General features: G+C 32.9%; 1 protein-coding gene across 1 annotated transcript in view; it reads left to right on the top strand.

Moving 5' to 3' along the window:
• COL19A1 (collagen type XIX alpha 1 chain) overlaps positions 1–14,186 on the top strand; it is a 205,055-nt gene that overhangs the window by 164,027 nt on the left and 26,842 nt on the right. The window contains exons 30-38 of the mRNA XM_087920538.1: positions 1,582–1,623; positions 2,588–2,641; positions 3,528–3,581; positions 5,531–5,584; positions 6,258–6,311; positions 9,724–9,759; positions 10,522–10,572; positions 10,876–10,911; positions 13,639–13,665. Of these exons, the coding sequence (XP_087776664.1) occupies positions 1,582–1,623; positions 2,588–2,641; positions 3,528–3,581; positions 5,531–5,584; positions 6,258–6,311; positions 9,724–9,759; positions 10,522–10,572; positions 10,876–10,911; positions 13,639–13,665 (408 nt within the window). The remainder of the gene's footprint in view (positions 1–1,581; positions 1,624–2,587; positions 2,642–3,527; positions 3,582–5,530; positions 5,585–6,257; positions 6,312–9,723; positions 9,760–10,521; positions 10,573–10,875; positions 10,912–13,638; positions 13,666–14,186) is intronic.

Genomic DNA, 14,186 nt, shown 5'->3' with positions numbered 1-14,186 from the left:
ATATGTGTGTATATGTGTATGTGTGTGTGTGTGTATGTGTATATATATATATATGTATGTATGTATGTATGTATATATATATATATATATATATATATATATATATATATATATATATATATATGATGGCAGATGAGATTCTGCTGAAACCTTGCTACAACTTTAAAAGCACAACTACAATGACGTGGGAAAATACCCGAACGAAGTTGAATGCCATACATGTAAGTACCCGCGAAAACTTAAGAAAAAAAAAATATATATTTAATTATTTACATTTGAAGAGTTGAAAATATTTTTGAATCAATTCTTTAAATGATCCCTACATTGCTAGAAAAGATATAAACTGAGATAACCCCCATAACTCCTCTTTGAAAGGGCTCCTAGATATACTATATGAACAATTACAAAAATTAGCGTTATGCAGAATGTCAAATTCCTTGTCTCAAATCCTCCCAAAGAGCTGGGAGGGAATTTGGAATAATTCAGATTTGGGTTAGAAAGAGAAATTGGGAAAACTGAAGAATTTCAGAAGAATTTTTTCCTCATTCTCTCTGCAACTCTTTTCCTAGGTTTTTTGAGGATATTTAATGTAAAGTCTCCCTTGCAGGCATCTCTTCCAAGGTTTCCTCTATTAAAAAAATAATTCTCATAAACTGCCCCCCGTTGAACTGAACCTCCTGCTAAGATAGTCCAAATGCAGAGTTCTTTCCTTCTACCAAGGACTTGTCCCATTGTCTCAGTCCTAATAAAACAGAAAGAAAAGTAGCAATGATGGACTTCGCAAATTGGAAGCATAAAGGGAAACTGTGTAATGGTGTGGTCTTGCCCATGGGAATAGTTTTAGTAAGAAGCTCACTTTTAGGAACTAAAAAAGCCAAACCTTTAGATATAAAAATTGAAAAGGAGAATATAAGGAAAAATGAGAATGGCCAAACAGATTTCAAAACAAGTAAATATAGGCAACCCTACTGAATTATGTATTCCATCATTCATAAGGCTTCAGTCTATGTAGATTCTCAGTCATCCAGATCTTGCATTCAAATGACAAAGACTAGAGTTTAGCAACTAGCCTTCATTTCTCTTTTTCTTTCTTCTTTTTTCCTTGGTCATCATTGTTCAGTTTTAAAGAATTTAGTGGATGATTGAAAGCCAGCCTCCTTGGGGACACTGCCAGTCCATCTCTAATGTCATGGTTCTAGCTAATTATGAAGATCATTACCTAGCAACTGAATTACTTTCCTAGATACTTCCCCTAAGTTATTCAGTTTGGCCCATAAAATCAACAATAGAGTTCTGAAAAGCAGCATTAAAAGAAAAGAATAAATGTAAATGTAACAATAAAATCTTACAACAATTTATATAATGCCAGGTTAAATTCAGATTGCTTTCTGCAATTATTGATCATCGTTCCCAATGTCAAAAATATGGAACAAACTGCATACCTTATTAACTTTAAAAACAGTGCTAAATTTTAATATAAGTAAATTACCTGAACAGATGGAATAAACAAATACAGTAAAGAAAAAAACAATGTGTTTTGGGTTCATGTAAGCACAAATCTAACAGTGTGTTTAATTACAGGTTGCTCTTCCTCTCCTTGGTGATATGAGTACTTTATTCAAGGTAATTGCCTTTTTGTAGCCACTCTAACCAATTTTTTAAAAACACATTTTCATAGGCTACTTGTTTTGGGTCCTTTTAGTCTTATCAGTCTTTGGCATGCACTAGTCTCCTAGTCATAAACAGTAGATGGCATGATGATTAAAGGCAATGGCAGATCTATATCAATGGCCCTCCTTATTCATAATTCACCATCCACAATTTTTATTAATCATGAATGGTAAGTCAACCCAGAGTTTATTATTTCAGTAAATTTAGAGTTTCATGTGCCTGTGGTTTTTAGTCCTTCTTCTGTTTGTAGCATGACTTTGTTTCTTTTCTCCCCCTTCCCCCCTTTCCATTCAGTCATGGCCAATTGTCAATGACCCTACAGCTTTCTTGGCAAGGTTTTTCAGAAATACTTTGCAGTTGCATCCTTCCTAGGGCTGAGAGAAAGTGACTGGCCCAAGGTCACCTAACTGTCTTTGTGTCTCACTTTCTTTCAGTTTCTAGCCTGATGTCTTAACCACTACACCAAACTGAAACATTATATTTCTTTTATAGAAATATAAAATGACTATTTTTTCTGCACATATAACATCCATGCATTTTCAAAGTCTTGTTATCTAAAGTTTTGTTTTAGCAATTGTTTACAGAAGTTCCCTGAGTAATGAAGGCCTTCTTCTTAAGTTTGACATTTAATGCTATTCGTATATTTATCACTTCAAAAACAAAAATCCAAAATAAGGCAACACTCTGCTTCACATTATCAAGATCTATCTTAGAAAAATAATCATCAAGGCTTTTGATATTTTGATCAAAATGTTTTTCTCAGAAGAGAAAATGCAATATTGCAGACTTATCATAAGCAAGATCTTGAAGTCAGGAAGATATATCTAGTATTATGTCCTGTTTGAATACATTCTCCAAAGCTACGGTGGTTTTTTTTTTTTTTAAATCCCTTTACCATTGTCTTTGTGCCATTAAGGGAGATCCTGGTCCAAGAGGTCCCCCAGGAATCCCAGGAAGAGAAGGGTCAAAAGTGAGTTCCTCATGTGAGCTTGTTAAAATGAAGTTTGATAATTTGTGGATTTTATTTAATTATACATGCAAGGTTGTTGCTTTTAAAAGTTGTAAATACATTGTTATCACTACCAGAAATAATCAACATTTTTGCAGATTAAAAGATCATGTGCATCCCACATTCCTGCACGTCCCCCTCAAAATAAGTGACTAGTCCTAATTGGTCCACTCTTCTGGAAAAAAGCTTTTAATTAAAGAGATGGCTGCACAGGAGCAGAATTTATGAAGGAAACGTAATAAGAAAAGGAATCTGGGCAAGGCAATAGATTTTTCAAGTTCACAGATTTTACACTTTGACCTGATTTCAAAATAACAATGTCTGAGCTACACGAGTCCTCTGAGTTGCAATAGTGGTAGTCCTACTAGTTTATTGTTGGACTCATTTGATTAGATCCCTCAGTCTGGTTTCTTGATTTAACATGGACAAATGATTTTTTTTAAAAAAAATTACTTTCTACTTAATGTTGAACTTTACAGAAAATGCAGGAACAATGAAGTACCAAGGAGAATTCCTGTACAAAATTATCTTGAACATTTTTAACAGCTGATTCATATATACAGAGTGATCTCTCTTACTCTGTCATTTGGCATCAATACTGCAGTTCGATGAAAATTAAACAGTTCTCTTGAATTTAGTAGGATTCAACTCCAAGTGTTTATTGGATTACAAAATGTAAATGTTTATATGCATTTAAGCCATCATTGATGATGCAGTTGTTAGAGTTGCGGAACAAAGAGTATGTTACAATCTCTGCTGTGCTATTTTAGCATCCATTACTTGAAACTGTTTCCTTTTAATAAATGTGTTTTATAAACCAGGTCATGTATATTTTCTTTGTCCCAAGGGGAGCAAAGGGGAACGTGGATTTCCTGGTCTTCTGGGAGAGAAAGGCGATGAGGTATGAAGATCTACTCCTGCTGTAACTAGAATAGTTTTCCTATTAGTGCTACCCTTGTCATCTTCCAAGTCTTCATTCTAGGATTTCAGGCATTTGATTTAACAAGCCTTGCTGCTGTCACTGCCACATCTATTAATCCTCTCACTACATCCCTAGGAAGCAAGACATTTTTGACATACAGAAAGCATTTCTCCACCATCCATTCCTCACAAAGTGAATTTACTTCATGCTTTCCCAGCCTCCTGCAAAAAAATGATTTTCCTTATTCATATTACTGAGTGCAAAAAATCTCCTCTGCCTAAAAAAACATGACTGCAGGTTCAGGGATTCCCACATGACCAAGGATCTTTCAGATAAAGGGATTTTTAATGAGTGGTTGTTTTTTTCCCCAAAAACATTTTTAAATTAGGAAATTTAAATGGAAGGTTATTTCTTGCTTTCAGTTGAATAAATCATCTCTTGATGAATAACATGCCTTTTCTCTTCTTCATAAATCTCTTTCCATTTTTTTCCTGCCTTTAGTCCATCAGCCTGTCTTTTTCTTCATTTCATTCTCTCCCTTTTTTTCCCTTTCTTCCTCTTTTTTTCCCTACCTCATTCTGTTTGCTACCTATTTCTCTTCTCTCTATAAAGGAGAATAGTGGATTTTGCAACATTGTGTAATTGGCCATGTCTCCACTTGGTAGCTGAACAGCTATAGCAATAGCACTTAGACTTATATACCGCTTCACAGTGCTTTCCAGCCCTTGCTAAGCTATTTACAGGGTCAGCATATTGCCCCCAATAATCTGGGTCCTCATACAAGGGCTAATCATATATACTTTGACAAATAGCTTATCAGAATAAATTTGCTTTGGGGAAAACACCATATTTAATTGATTTTAATAAAAAAAAAGTGAGCAGAGGCTTAAATACAGTTTCATCTGTATACAACTATGAATGCCTTATGCTCCAATGTCCATTAGCAAAGATTAAAAAAAATATAGCAATAATGGCATTATGTAATATAGCACCAATATAGCAGAAACCTGTTCAATAAAATAGCAAGAATTATTTCAAATTCACTGCAGGCAAGCAATTATATTTATATATTTGTGTGTTTCACAGTATCCTTATGGGGTTCCTTTACAATGCAGTCAAAGAAACTGCAATAGCAAAAAAAATCCAGACACCTGACATCAAGCGATTCTTAACAATACTTTACTCTTCAGAGTAAAGAGCAAAAGGCAAAGCCAAATAAAAGGGCTGGTTTATAATTGGCAATTAGACTTTTAAGAGACTCCAGAGTGAATGCAAATCTTTTTATTAGATCGGTAGGGTGCCACCCGGACTCATTTGGCTTCTGAGCAAGAGTCACACTGCTACACAGATGATAAGCTTCTTAGACAATCTAGCACTCTTGAATGATTCTCACATTCTATCACATAGCCAGAGGCTAAATTAATCCTTTATCTAGGACAGCAGATTGTATCTGAACAAAATATAGTTTCAAAATCAGCAAAGCAGGGTTATACTTTTAAGTCAATCTGAAAATGTTTCTGGTTCCACTGATCTTTGAATAAACCTCACAGGAAAATTTCGAGAGTATACATGCACTAGAAATGGGTTCTTTTCCCATGCCGAAAGGGAGAATTAAAGTATGGTATCAAGAAACATGTTCTATTTCCAGAGTTTTTAATGTTTCTTCAATATTCTCTTTTATTGTATATTCAGTTTTATTGTAAACTTGAATTAGTACCTGCTTTTTTCCCTATGTGTTTAGGAACCTTCTTACCAATTAGTATAATGTTTGATTCATCCAAACTAATTGTGTATAGAAAATATTTACTGCTATATAACTGCATTTTCTGTATATTTAGGTAAAGATTGTTGGCAATGATTTAAACAAATATCACAGACACCCAAGCATAGTTCACATATTCCCATTCTCATATTTTGATTTATTTCAGGGCCTTCAAGGAATTCCAGGGCTACCTGGTGTGGTAGGACCACCAGGACCTTCTGTAAGTATTTAATTTTATATTTGCCAGTGAAATCTTGCAGCCTAACAACTTGACAGCTGCTGCTCAATGTTCTTCTCAATATGACTTGAAAGATGATTTTCTAAATTGAGTGCAAATAATTGTACTTGATAGGTTACAGAAAAAGGAAATATCTTAGTTGGTTCCTTGCTAAGCAGGGTCAGATCTGGTTGGTACCTCAGTGGGGATCAGTAGGAATGTAGAATGGCTGTAACAGTTTTAATAACATCTCAAAAGAAGATATGAACAAAGGATTTCCATGGTATTTTGTAATATAAAAAGAACATCTCATAATTCCTAAACATGATAACAGTATTGGAATTTAAACAAATAATGCAATAACTTGAAAGAAAATATTCCTTGAAAACTTTGCAGTAATTGCAATAAAATGGTGGTCATATCCCTAATTCTCTTTTAGTAGAATTGTCAGTCTTACACTGAGATGAGTTGTATGAAATGCATTATCTGCAAAAGGTACACTCTACAATGTTGGTTTTGGTTTATATCTGATATGTCAGATGAAATAAAATACATGTTTAAATAAATAATTGCACAAAATCATTTCTTTAAGATTACTTTCCAAAAGCACAGCTTTCAAACTCTAAATGTTATGACATTAAATTCTTTTGTTTTGTGTAATTTCTTTGTTTTACAGGGCGCAATAGGAAGATCTGGACATCCTGGTTCACCAGGAACAAAAGGCGAGAAGGTCTGCTACTCTTCACAGTTCACACATACCCCTCTAAAAGCATTTTTGTTGTTTCTACTTAATTTCTTCTTAGTTAAATAAGGAATTCCAGGTACACCCTTTAACATTATTGAGATTGAATCTTTCATTTTATTGAAATTCAAAGATGGATTTGTGGTTTTACATAGTTTGCATAGCTATACAAAGAAAGTAATAACTAAATTTGTTAGAGCGTTTTCACATAGAAATATTTTAAAATGCTATCTCTTATCTCAGTGGTAATTGACCCTCAATAAATATGTGCTCAAACATTGATTGTTCCTGATAGCAGAAATTGTAGTACTTCTTTTTTTTTTTAAGAACAAGTTTTATTGATTTTTAAAGACAAACAAAACATAACACATAGAGGTATAAAACCTCCTTTCTAAGAATTACTTATAAATTTCAACAAGACAAATAAAGCATTATTTTTTAAAACATGGTTCCAAATTATCACACTTAAAGCAAAACATTGGAGGAAAAAAAACCTCCTTAGTTATCATTTATACATATCTTTTCCCAATTTCTCTCCCTTTAATTTCATTTCTCCGAGATTTTATTAATTTAGAATCAAACATAGATAATCCACACACTAAACATAAAACATAAAACTTCTTTTGAAAAGTGACTTAGCCCCAGGTTACATCTTTTTTGACAGACCTAAATCAAATTCATGCCCACCTTATATACCCTTCATATCTTATTAACCATTTTGTATTTTCTATATAACTTCTCCCATCTTTTCACTCTCTTAATTATATTTTATTTATTTCATCTTATTTCAAAGTCATTATACTTATGTCTTTTGTCCGTTCTTTACCAAACATCTATGTATCTCTTCCCTTTAACAAAAAATTTCCCCTGTAATCGCTTTTGAAGTATGACGCCTTCTTCTAAAATAAAGCTTAAAATAATACATAATTTCCATCCTGATTCTGCTTAGTACCTTCTACATATTGAATCTTAAAATAAAAGAATAGTAAACATAGTATAATTAAATATATAATTTCTATTCTAATTCTAATTCTGATAAGTACATTGTTTTAGAATAGAAAAAATAAAATACTAAAGTTATAATAATATTAAAACACTAACAAATTAAACTTTAACTAAGCATTAATCATTTAACAAGTCTCCTAATATTTAATCAAATATCAACATCCATCATTATTAAACATTAATATTTCATTAAATATTCCAATAAACTGTTCCAAATACAAATACTACAATACTATCTTATGCACTCTTGCAGAATCTTCTTTAATTATAAGCTATCTATCAACCTTCATCTCTAAAAAAAAAACTTTTTTAAAAAAAATCTTGTCCTAACCCGTGGCTTTTTTTTTCTTTTTCCCTCCCTTTCTTCTCCAATCTGGTCTTTTTGCCCCCTCCTCTCCTCTCCCCCTTTTTAAATTTCCCTCTCTGTTGTAATTCTCTTTTCAATTGCTTTCTAACATTGTACCTTCTTTTCAACCTATTTTTCTTTTTCTTGGTTGTTTTATTAAATCTTAAATTCTCCTTTTCCCTTCCTCCCTTCCCATTTTCTTTCTTAATCAAACTTTTTAGTCCATTAAAGATGGCTTCTTCCTTTTCTTCTTCTTCTTCTCCTTCTCCTTCCTCCAGTGTTTGCTGGTACATAGAAACCGCCATTTCTAAAAAATGGAAGGCAGCTCCCAAAGAATCCTTGCCACTTTGTTGTCTTTCTTTTAATTTTTCATATTCCATTTTCAGTTCATCAACCGGTGGTACCATTATAAAACAACCCAGATGCTTTCAATCTTGAAGTAGTTTCCAAATGTCAGAGTTATCAAACAATTCAAGCAAACAAAACTTTTTTCCTCTTCTTCTCTTTACAGTTTTTTCTCCAGAGGCAAAATCCCAGATATATTTTAAAAGCCGTATTACCATTAATTAATGGTCTTGTAATCTTCAAGGTGTCTCCTCCAGCAAAGTTTAAAAAAAAATTTTTTTTTTTAGTCCTCCCCTTCCCACTTATAACAAAGAGCTTATTTTTACCTTTAGAGAGCAAGTTTTTCTGTGCTCCTTTGCTTTCTCCGTAGGGAGGGGGAGTGAACTTTCCTTCAGCACTTTAGCCGATGTAACAGATTCTTTTGGAAACAAATGAATCAATCCAAAATCAGGTTTCCAGGGTGTTTTAAAAGTAACATAATGTCGTGGTTTAGCCAAGAAAACTTCTCCTTCTAAGACTTCCTCCTGCGCAAACTTATCCGGTTGAAGAATCCTTTATGGCTGCCATGGAGACAGCCGCTCATCCGTCTCGGGAAAAAGGAGTCTAGCCGGCTGGGGAAGGGGGGTGCGATGTCCCCAGACCCCTGCCCGGATCTCCTCTGTCTTCCGCTGCCCCTTCAGGGCAGCGACAACCCCCAAATCCAGTTGGATCGGGGGTACCTTGACAGCGAGTGCAGCAGGGACCCGCAGAGAAGCGGATTCCTGCCACCGCCGAAGCCTTACAACCGGAAGTGAAATTGTAGTACTTCTGATCTCATCCTTTTGCTGAAAGTTTATGACTCACAATATGGTCATTTATCAACATGTAAACCCCAAAACTAATTTCTTAAACATGTTTAAATAATTTCTTTGAAATGTACTAAGAATAGATGAGTTCTTTAAAAAAAACCTTTAAGTTTGAAGTGTTCCAAGATCTTCAATGTCAACAGCATTCTCGAGACTCTCATAACCCACCTGTGGTTTAATGTTCTTCATTTGAGAATGAATGCCTTCTGCTACAACAATTTGTTTCATAGTACAGATTAATCACTATCAATGCCATCTTTTAAAATAGAGCAGTGCACTTTCTTTTCATTTTTATATGCTGAATTTATATATTGCAGAGACAATTTGTCATAAAGTTTTTAGCATTGTGGAGACAATTTGTCACAGGGAACTGGTGGCAGTTATTTAGAAAAAAATATTTTTATCTTCAATAAAATATCTCCATTTTTTTCAACTTTATTAACTTTAGTAATCTATCTGCCAAATTCTGTATCCTACAGTGAAGTACTATAGTTACTGATGGTATATTACAGCACTCACATAAAGAATGTTGATTTGGTCTTTTTCTTCTGAATATATTTTTTAAAATGCAAGTAAAAGAATAGAATTAAGTTTTTAATTTGCATGGTAATTGTCCCCATGGTTAGATTAGAATATTTCTTAATCATTAAACTGAAGTGCAGAGAACTTTTTGAATTGCCACTGAAATAAGAGGTAGCATTCAAAAACATTTTTATGTGAACGAGCTCTAACAATTCTAAATATTGTTTACTTTGTACTACACATTTTAAATGCAAGTATTATCTGTGTATATTCTATAAAATCTTACTGGTCTCTGTGGAACAGGTCTTTTCAGAGTGTTATTATTTTTTTGATTTAGGGAAATGAGGGTGCTCCTGGGAAGCCTGGACCACCTGTAAGTAATTTGAATTCTCTTACAAGTGGCTGAAGTCCTAAAATATTTCATAGCATGATTTTAGTGGAATAGATTCCCAAAGTTAGGGTAATATATCAACAGGAAAGGTCTGTATCAAGGAAAAACTGAATCTACTCTGGAGCTAGAATTAATTTCCTAACAGCTTCAATAGGTCAAATGTTATCAGTCGCTTTATTCCTAGAGAAATGCCTGGTCTTAACACGATCTGTTTCTGTAAGCAGAAACAATATCTTCCTGGAGAAAGATAGTCCATGGAATCAAAGCAGGGAAGTTCTCCCGTCTCATTCTTCATGGAGACCTTTTCCTTGCAGCAACAAATGGAGAAATATTATTCAGTGATAGTCCTTGAAAACATTTGGATTATATTTTCCAATCATTTACTGCATAGAAAAAAAGGCTTTGGAGGTGGAAATGTCAATCTGTGCAACTCCTTCAAGACTTTGCTTTTTGCATGGTCAAATGGAAGGCCATCTAAGTGCAAGCCAGAGTCATTCTGCCTCATAGTTTACCCTGCCCTGGAGAAAGCTAGAAAATTGGAGTAAGGTGGCTTAGGAACAGGAGGAAACCTATAGGTTGATCCTGGAGATCCAGAATTTTCCCAAACCTGCTTTTTGGTTTAGGAGAATTTCTGTTTTCATATTCTTGTCTCAGAATATGTAGTGCTGATATCTTAGAAGTTATCAGGACTTATTATGAGTTTTAAGGTTTCTCATTAATATATTCTTTTTACTTTTTCTTCAGGGTATGTCATATAGTGAAAGTAGTGGCATGAGCAGCTTATATAAACTACAGGTATTTCATAGCATGGAAAACATTTTTTTCTTGTTGAATGTATATCCTGTTTTTATTGATTAAAAATAGCAAAATAGAAAAGTTTTAATAGTTTACATTTTTTTAAAAATCAATGCAGATCTTCTAAGAACTATCCACATCTTTTACATCTAAAACTTATAGTATTCCATAACATAAAACAAAATACTCTTACTCCACAAAAGATCAATTAAAAAAAGTAAGGCCAATGGCACTAAACTAACTATAAGTCATTTTACAAGATTTAAAATTTAATTTAATATGAAGTCTTTTTTTCCCTTGCAGGGAAGTTCTAGTTATGCTGGTCCCCCTGGGCCTCCTGTAAGTATGGCATTATTATAGTTTGATATTTATTATATATGATTATACATCCAAATTTGTAGAAGTTGCAATACTTTCTTGTTTCCATCCAGAAACAGGACTGATTAAAAAGAAAAACAGCATTTTGCATAGTAGTAATATTAACTAGTACCTAGATTCCACTTCATTTTGATGTCTTTCAGAGTATTTTTCAATGTGACATTATACATTTTTAAAAATTATGATTTTGGACTTTGGAAGAAAAAAACATGGAAGAAAAAAATGGTTGAAAAAATCAAATTATAAATCAGCATAGTTAGAGATGATAAGCCTGTCAAGTCCAATGAGTATCATAATCTTGGTCCATGCAGTTTACAATTAGAAATAAAAACCATGTTCAATTACTTTTAAAAAATTCAAAAGAGTTTAAACATGAAGATTATAATTTTATTTTTAAAATAGCATATTACTACATAGTGCAGTCCTACACAATGAACTTCACTGGGTTGCAGTTGTCCTGATTCTATGACAGCATTCTGATACTGTATGTGCAGGCCTCCCACTTTGCCTGTGTAAGTCCAATGTAGTTTTGTGTTCAAGATGTTGAATTCACATTGGGAGAGCCAGGATCTGGTCTATCCTCAGCTAAAGACTTTAGTCTTTTGACAAAAAATGGAAAAAGGTAACTGAAATGCTACAGTATTGACAAAAATAAGTCTAGATCAAAAAGTATAGTGGAAGTTAAGCATCTTTTGGTTTCCCAAGAGCTTCTGGAGAAGGAAATCTTTAATATATTATTTGTCAGAAAAAGCTGCCAATTAAAAATAAAAACCATAACAAATAAAATAACTTCTGAAAAGAAGTTGTAATAACTTACCTAACAAATCTCCAGAACTTTTTCACTCAACAAAAAAGGAATGAAATGAAAAATTGAATTGGAATCGGTGAAAAATATCCCTTTAGAATCACCTCTTGTTTCTTATCAACCTGTAAAAAATTGACACAATTATAGTTAATGTAATTTTCTGATACATAATGAGATGATTGGAAACAGTTTCCAAGTATCTCTTTAATGACAGTTTTCCAACAAATTACATATATATGAGATTAATTAATTGAAAAGATAAACACAGAATTTTTCATTCAGATAGATCAGATAATGGATAGCAGAAAAAATGCTTTTTTAGTAATTTACTGAGAGTATTACACCAAGACAAATTCGTTGTGTGTCCAATCACACTTGGCCAATAAAGTATTCTATAGTTTAGATTTGTTGATGACAGTAAAATAAATGAGGGTTTATTTCAAAAGAAAGAAATCATAGGAATGAGTAATGTTTCATAAGCAAGCATTTGATAAGAATAGTTGAGTACAGCACTGGAGAGGTTTCTACAAAGAATAATAAATATTATGATCTATATAAAAGCCAGGCCTGTCAAGACAATATTATTCTCAAGATTTGGGTTTTTTACTGTTTACTATGAGTGGCTGCTTTGGGAAATATTTTGACACATGCTTTTGAAGTGAAAAATTGACTTTATCAATATTTAACTGAGGAAAGGCATGTAAGTTTATTATCAGTGATTTCAAGGATCGCTGCTAGGATATTTAACTAATATTTTTGTGAAACTGAACACTCAACATTTCACTGCAAATTGATATAATATTCTTCAATATATTAAAGTCATTTATTAGGAAAACTGAATTGTAGAAGTATTAAATGTAAGATGCCAATGTAAACATGTTTCTATTTTAAAATAATGTATTGAGAGCAATAAGATATAAAGAATTGCATTTTAAGTTTTCTCTGAGATTGTATTTTAACAATCATTTCTCAGATGCAGCTACAATATACAATTTTTTACTTGGAGATGGAGCCTATTCATTGCTAAACAGATTCATTAGTACCCAGAAGGAGTAATTCATAGATATCTTTTCTGGCATTTCTTTAAAAAAAAAAGTCCTGTCAGATTTTCTCCTTGAATTTTAGATCAGCGTGCCAAATGATTACAGAAAATTATATCAGAAGATTGGAACCTTGATTCCATTTGAAGAACCTATTTGTCCAGATTTCTACAATTGTTGCTAAAAAGAACAAATATTGATCCAAAGTGAAATGAGAATTAAGGGTGGTTCTCTCAAAAATAAAAAAATCAGATTTCAAGACTTACACTAAACCAATTAGCCTCATTCTTTCCATTTAAAAATGGGCTTTTAAAATTGGTTATCATTTATTTCAAAAGAAAACATTTTATTTTATAAAGATGCAAAGATCATTATTAAAAATAATAGCTATATATGCAGAAATTCTTGCCCAACCCTAACCCCAGTGGATGCATGAGTTTATTCATAGAGAAGAATCAATATGAATTATTTTATTATTTGTGGATAAATGATAAATTATCTTGAGGGAAATGGGTAGTTAAGAAACATGATAAATAAACAAACAAATAATCTGCTGTAATGATCTATTTCTTGCAAAGTAATTCACTGCATATATTGAGGAGTAAAAGTATTATAGTACATGGAAAATAAAGGCATTCCCCAGATTATTTTTCAAATACCATTTTTTCCTAAACTCAGAACATTTGTGGAATGATGGTTCCTAAACCATCAAATAATATATTTTATAGGCTAATTCATTTGATAGTGGAAGATTCTTGATTCTGATAAAAGGCCATAAAACCATTGGGTCAGTCTTCATGGAGTATCAGTCTCATAAATAAATGATGTATTATTTTCTTATAGGGCCCAAAGGGGGAGACTGGAGCTGTGGTATGTAATGGGTAAAATGAGTCCTTATTTGTAAGATGTGCCCTTATGTGTTTGGTCATTAGTTTCCATTTCTGGTTTCCATTTACCTTCTTCTCTCCCTCTGGATAGTTAGTCTCAGTTAGGGAAAGAAAGCAAATGGCCATGGAGAACATAATGTCAGGTGGAGAGGAGATTTATGGAAGTCATTTTGTCCCATTTCAAAACTAGAAACCAACATTGACCATTTGGTTTACTTATGAAGCTAAAAGAGAGAGTCTGACCTTATAAAAGGAACCACTTTATGTACATATAGTTGAACTATGGAATTAAATTTTATCAGATGTGATGATGGAAAACAATTTAGTACTAGGCTCAGATCCTTTTAAAAGAAGCTAAAATGGCCATTAGTTCTTATTTGTGCAAGAGAATGTAATCACAAGTTATGCTCCTGTGAGACCTAAATACTGTATAGCCAGACATCACACAGAAAACAGTCTTGAATCTGAATCTTAGTTTCAAGTCATTAAAATGCTCAGCAGGGC

The sequence above is a fragment of the Pseudonaja textilis genome, chromosome 1, assembly GCF_049901715.1.
Source record: "Pseudonaja textilis isolate UNSWEBS1 chromosome 1, rPseTex1.2, whole genome shotgun sequence".
Classification (NCBI taxonomy): domain Eukaryota; kingdom Metazoa; phylum Chordata; class Lepidosauria; order Squamata; family Elapidae; genus Pseudonaja; species Pseudonaja textilis.
The sequence above is the reverse complement of the archived record's forward strand: the minus strand, read 5'-3'. Positions and strand labels throughout refer to the sequence as shown.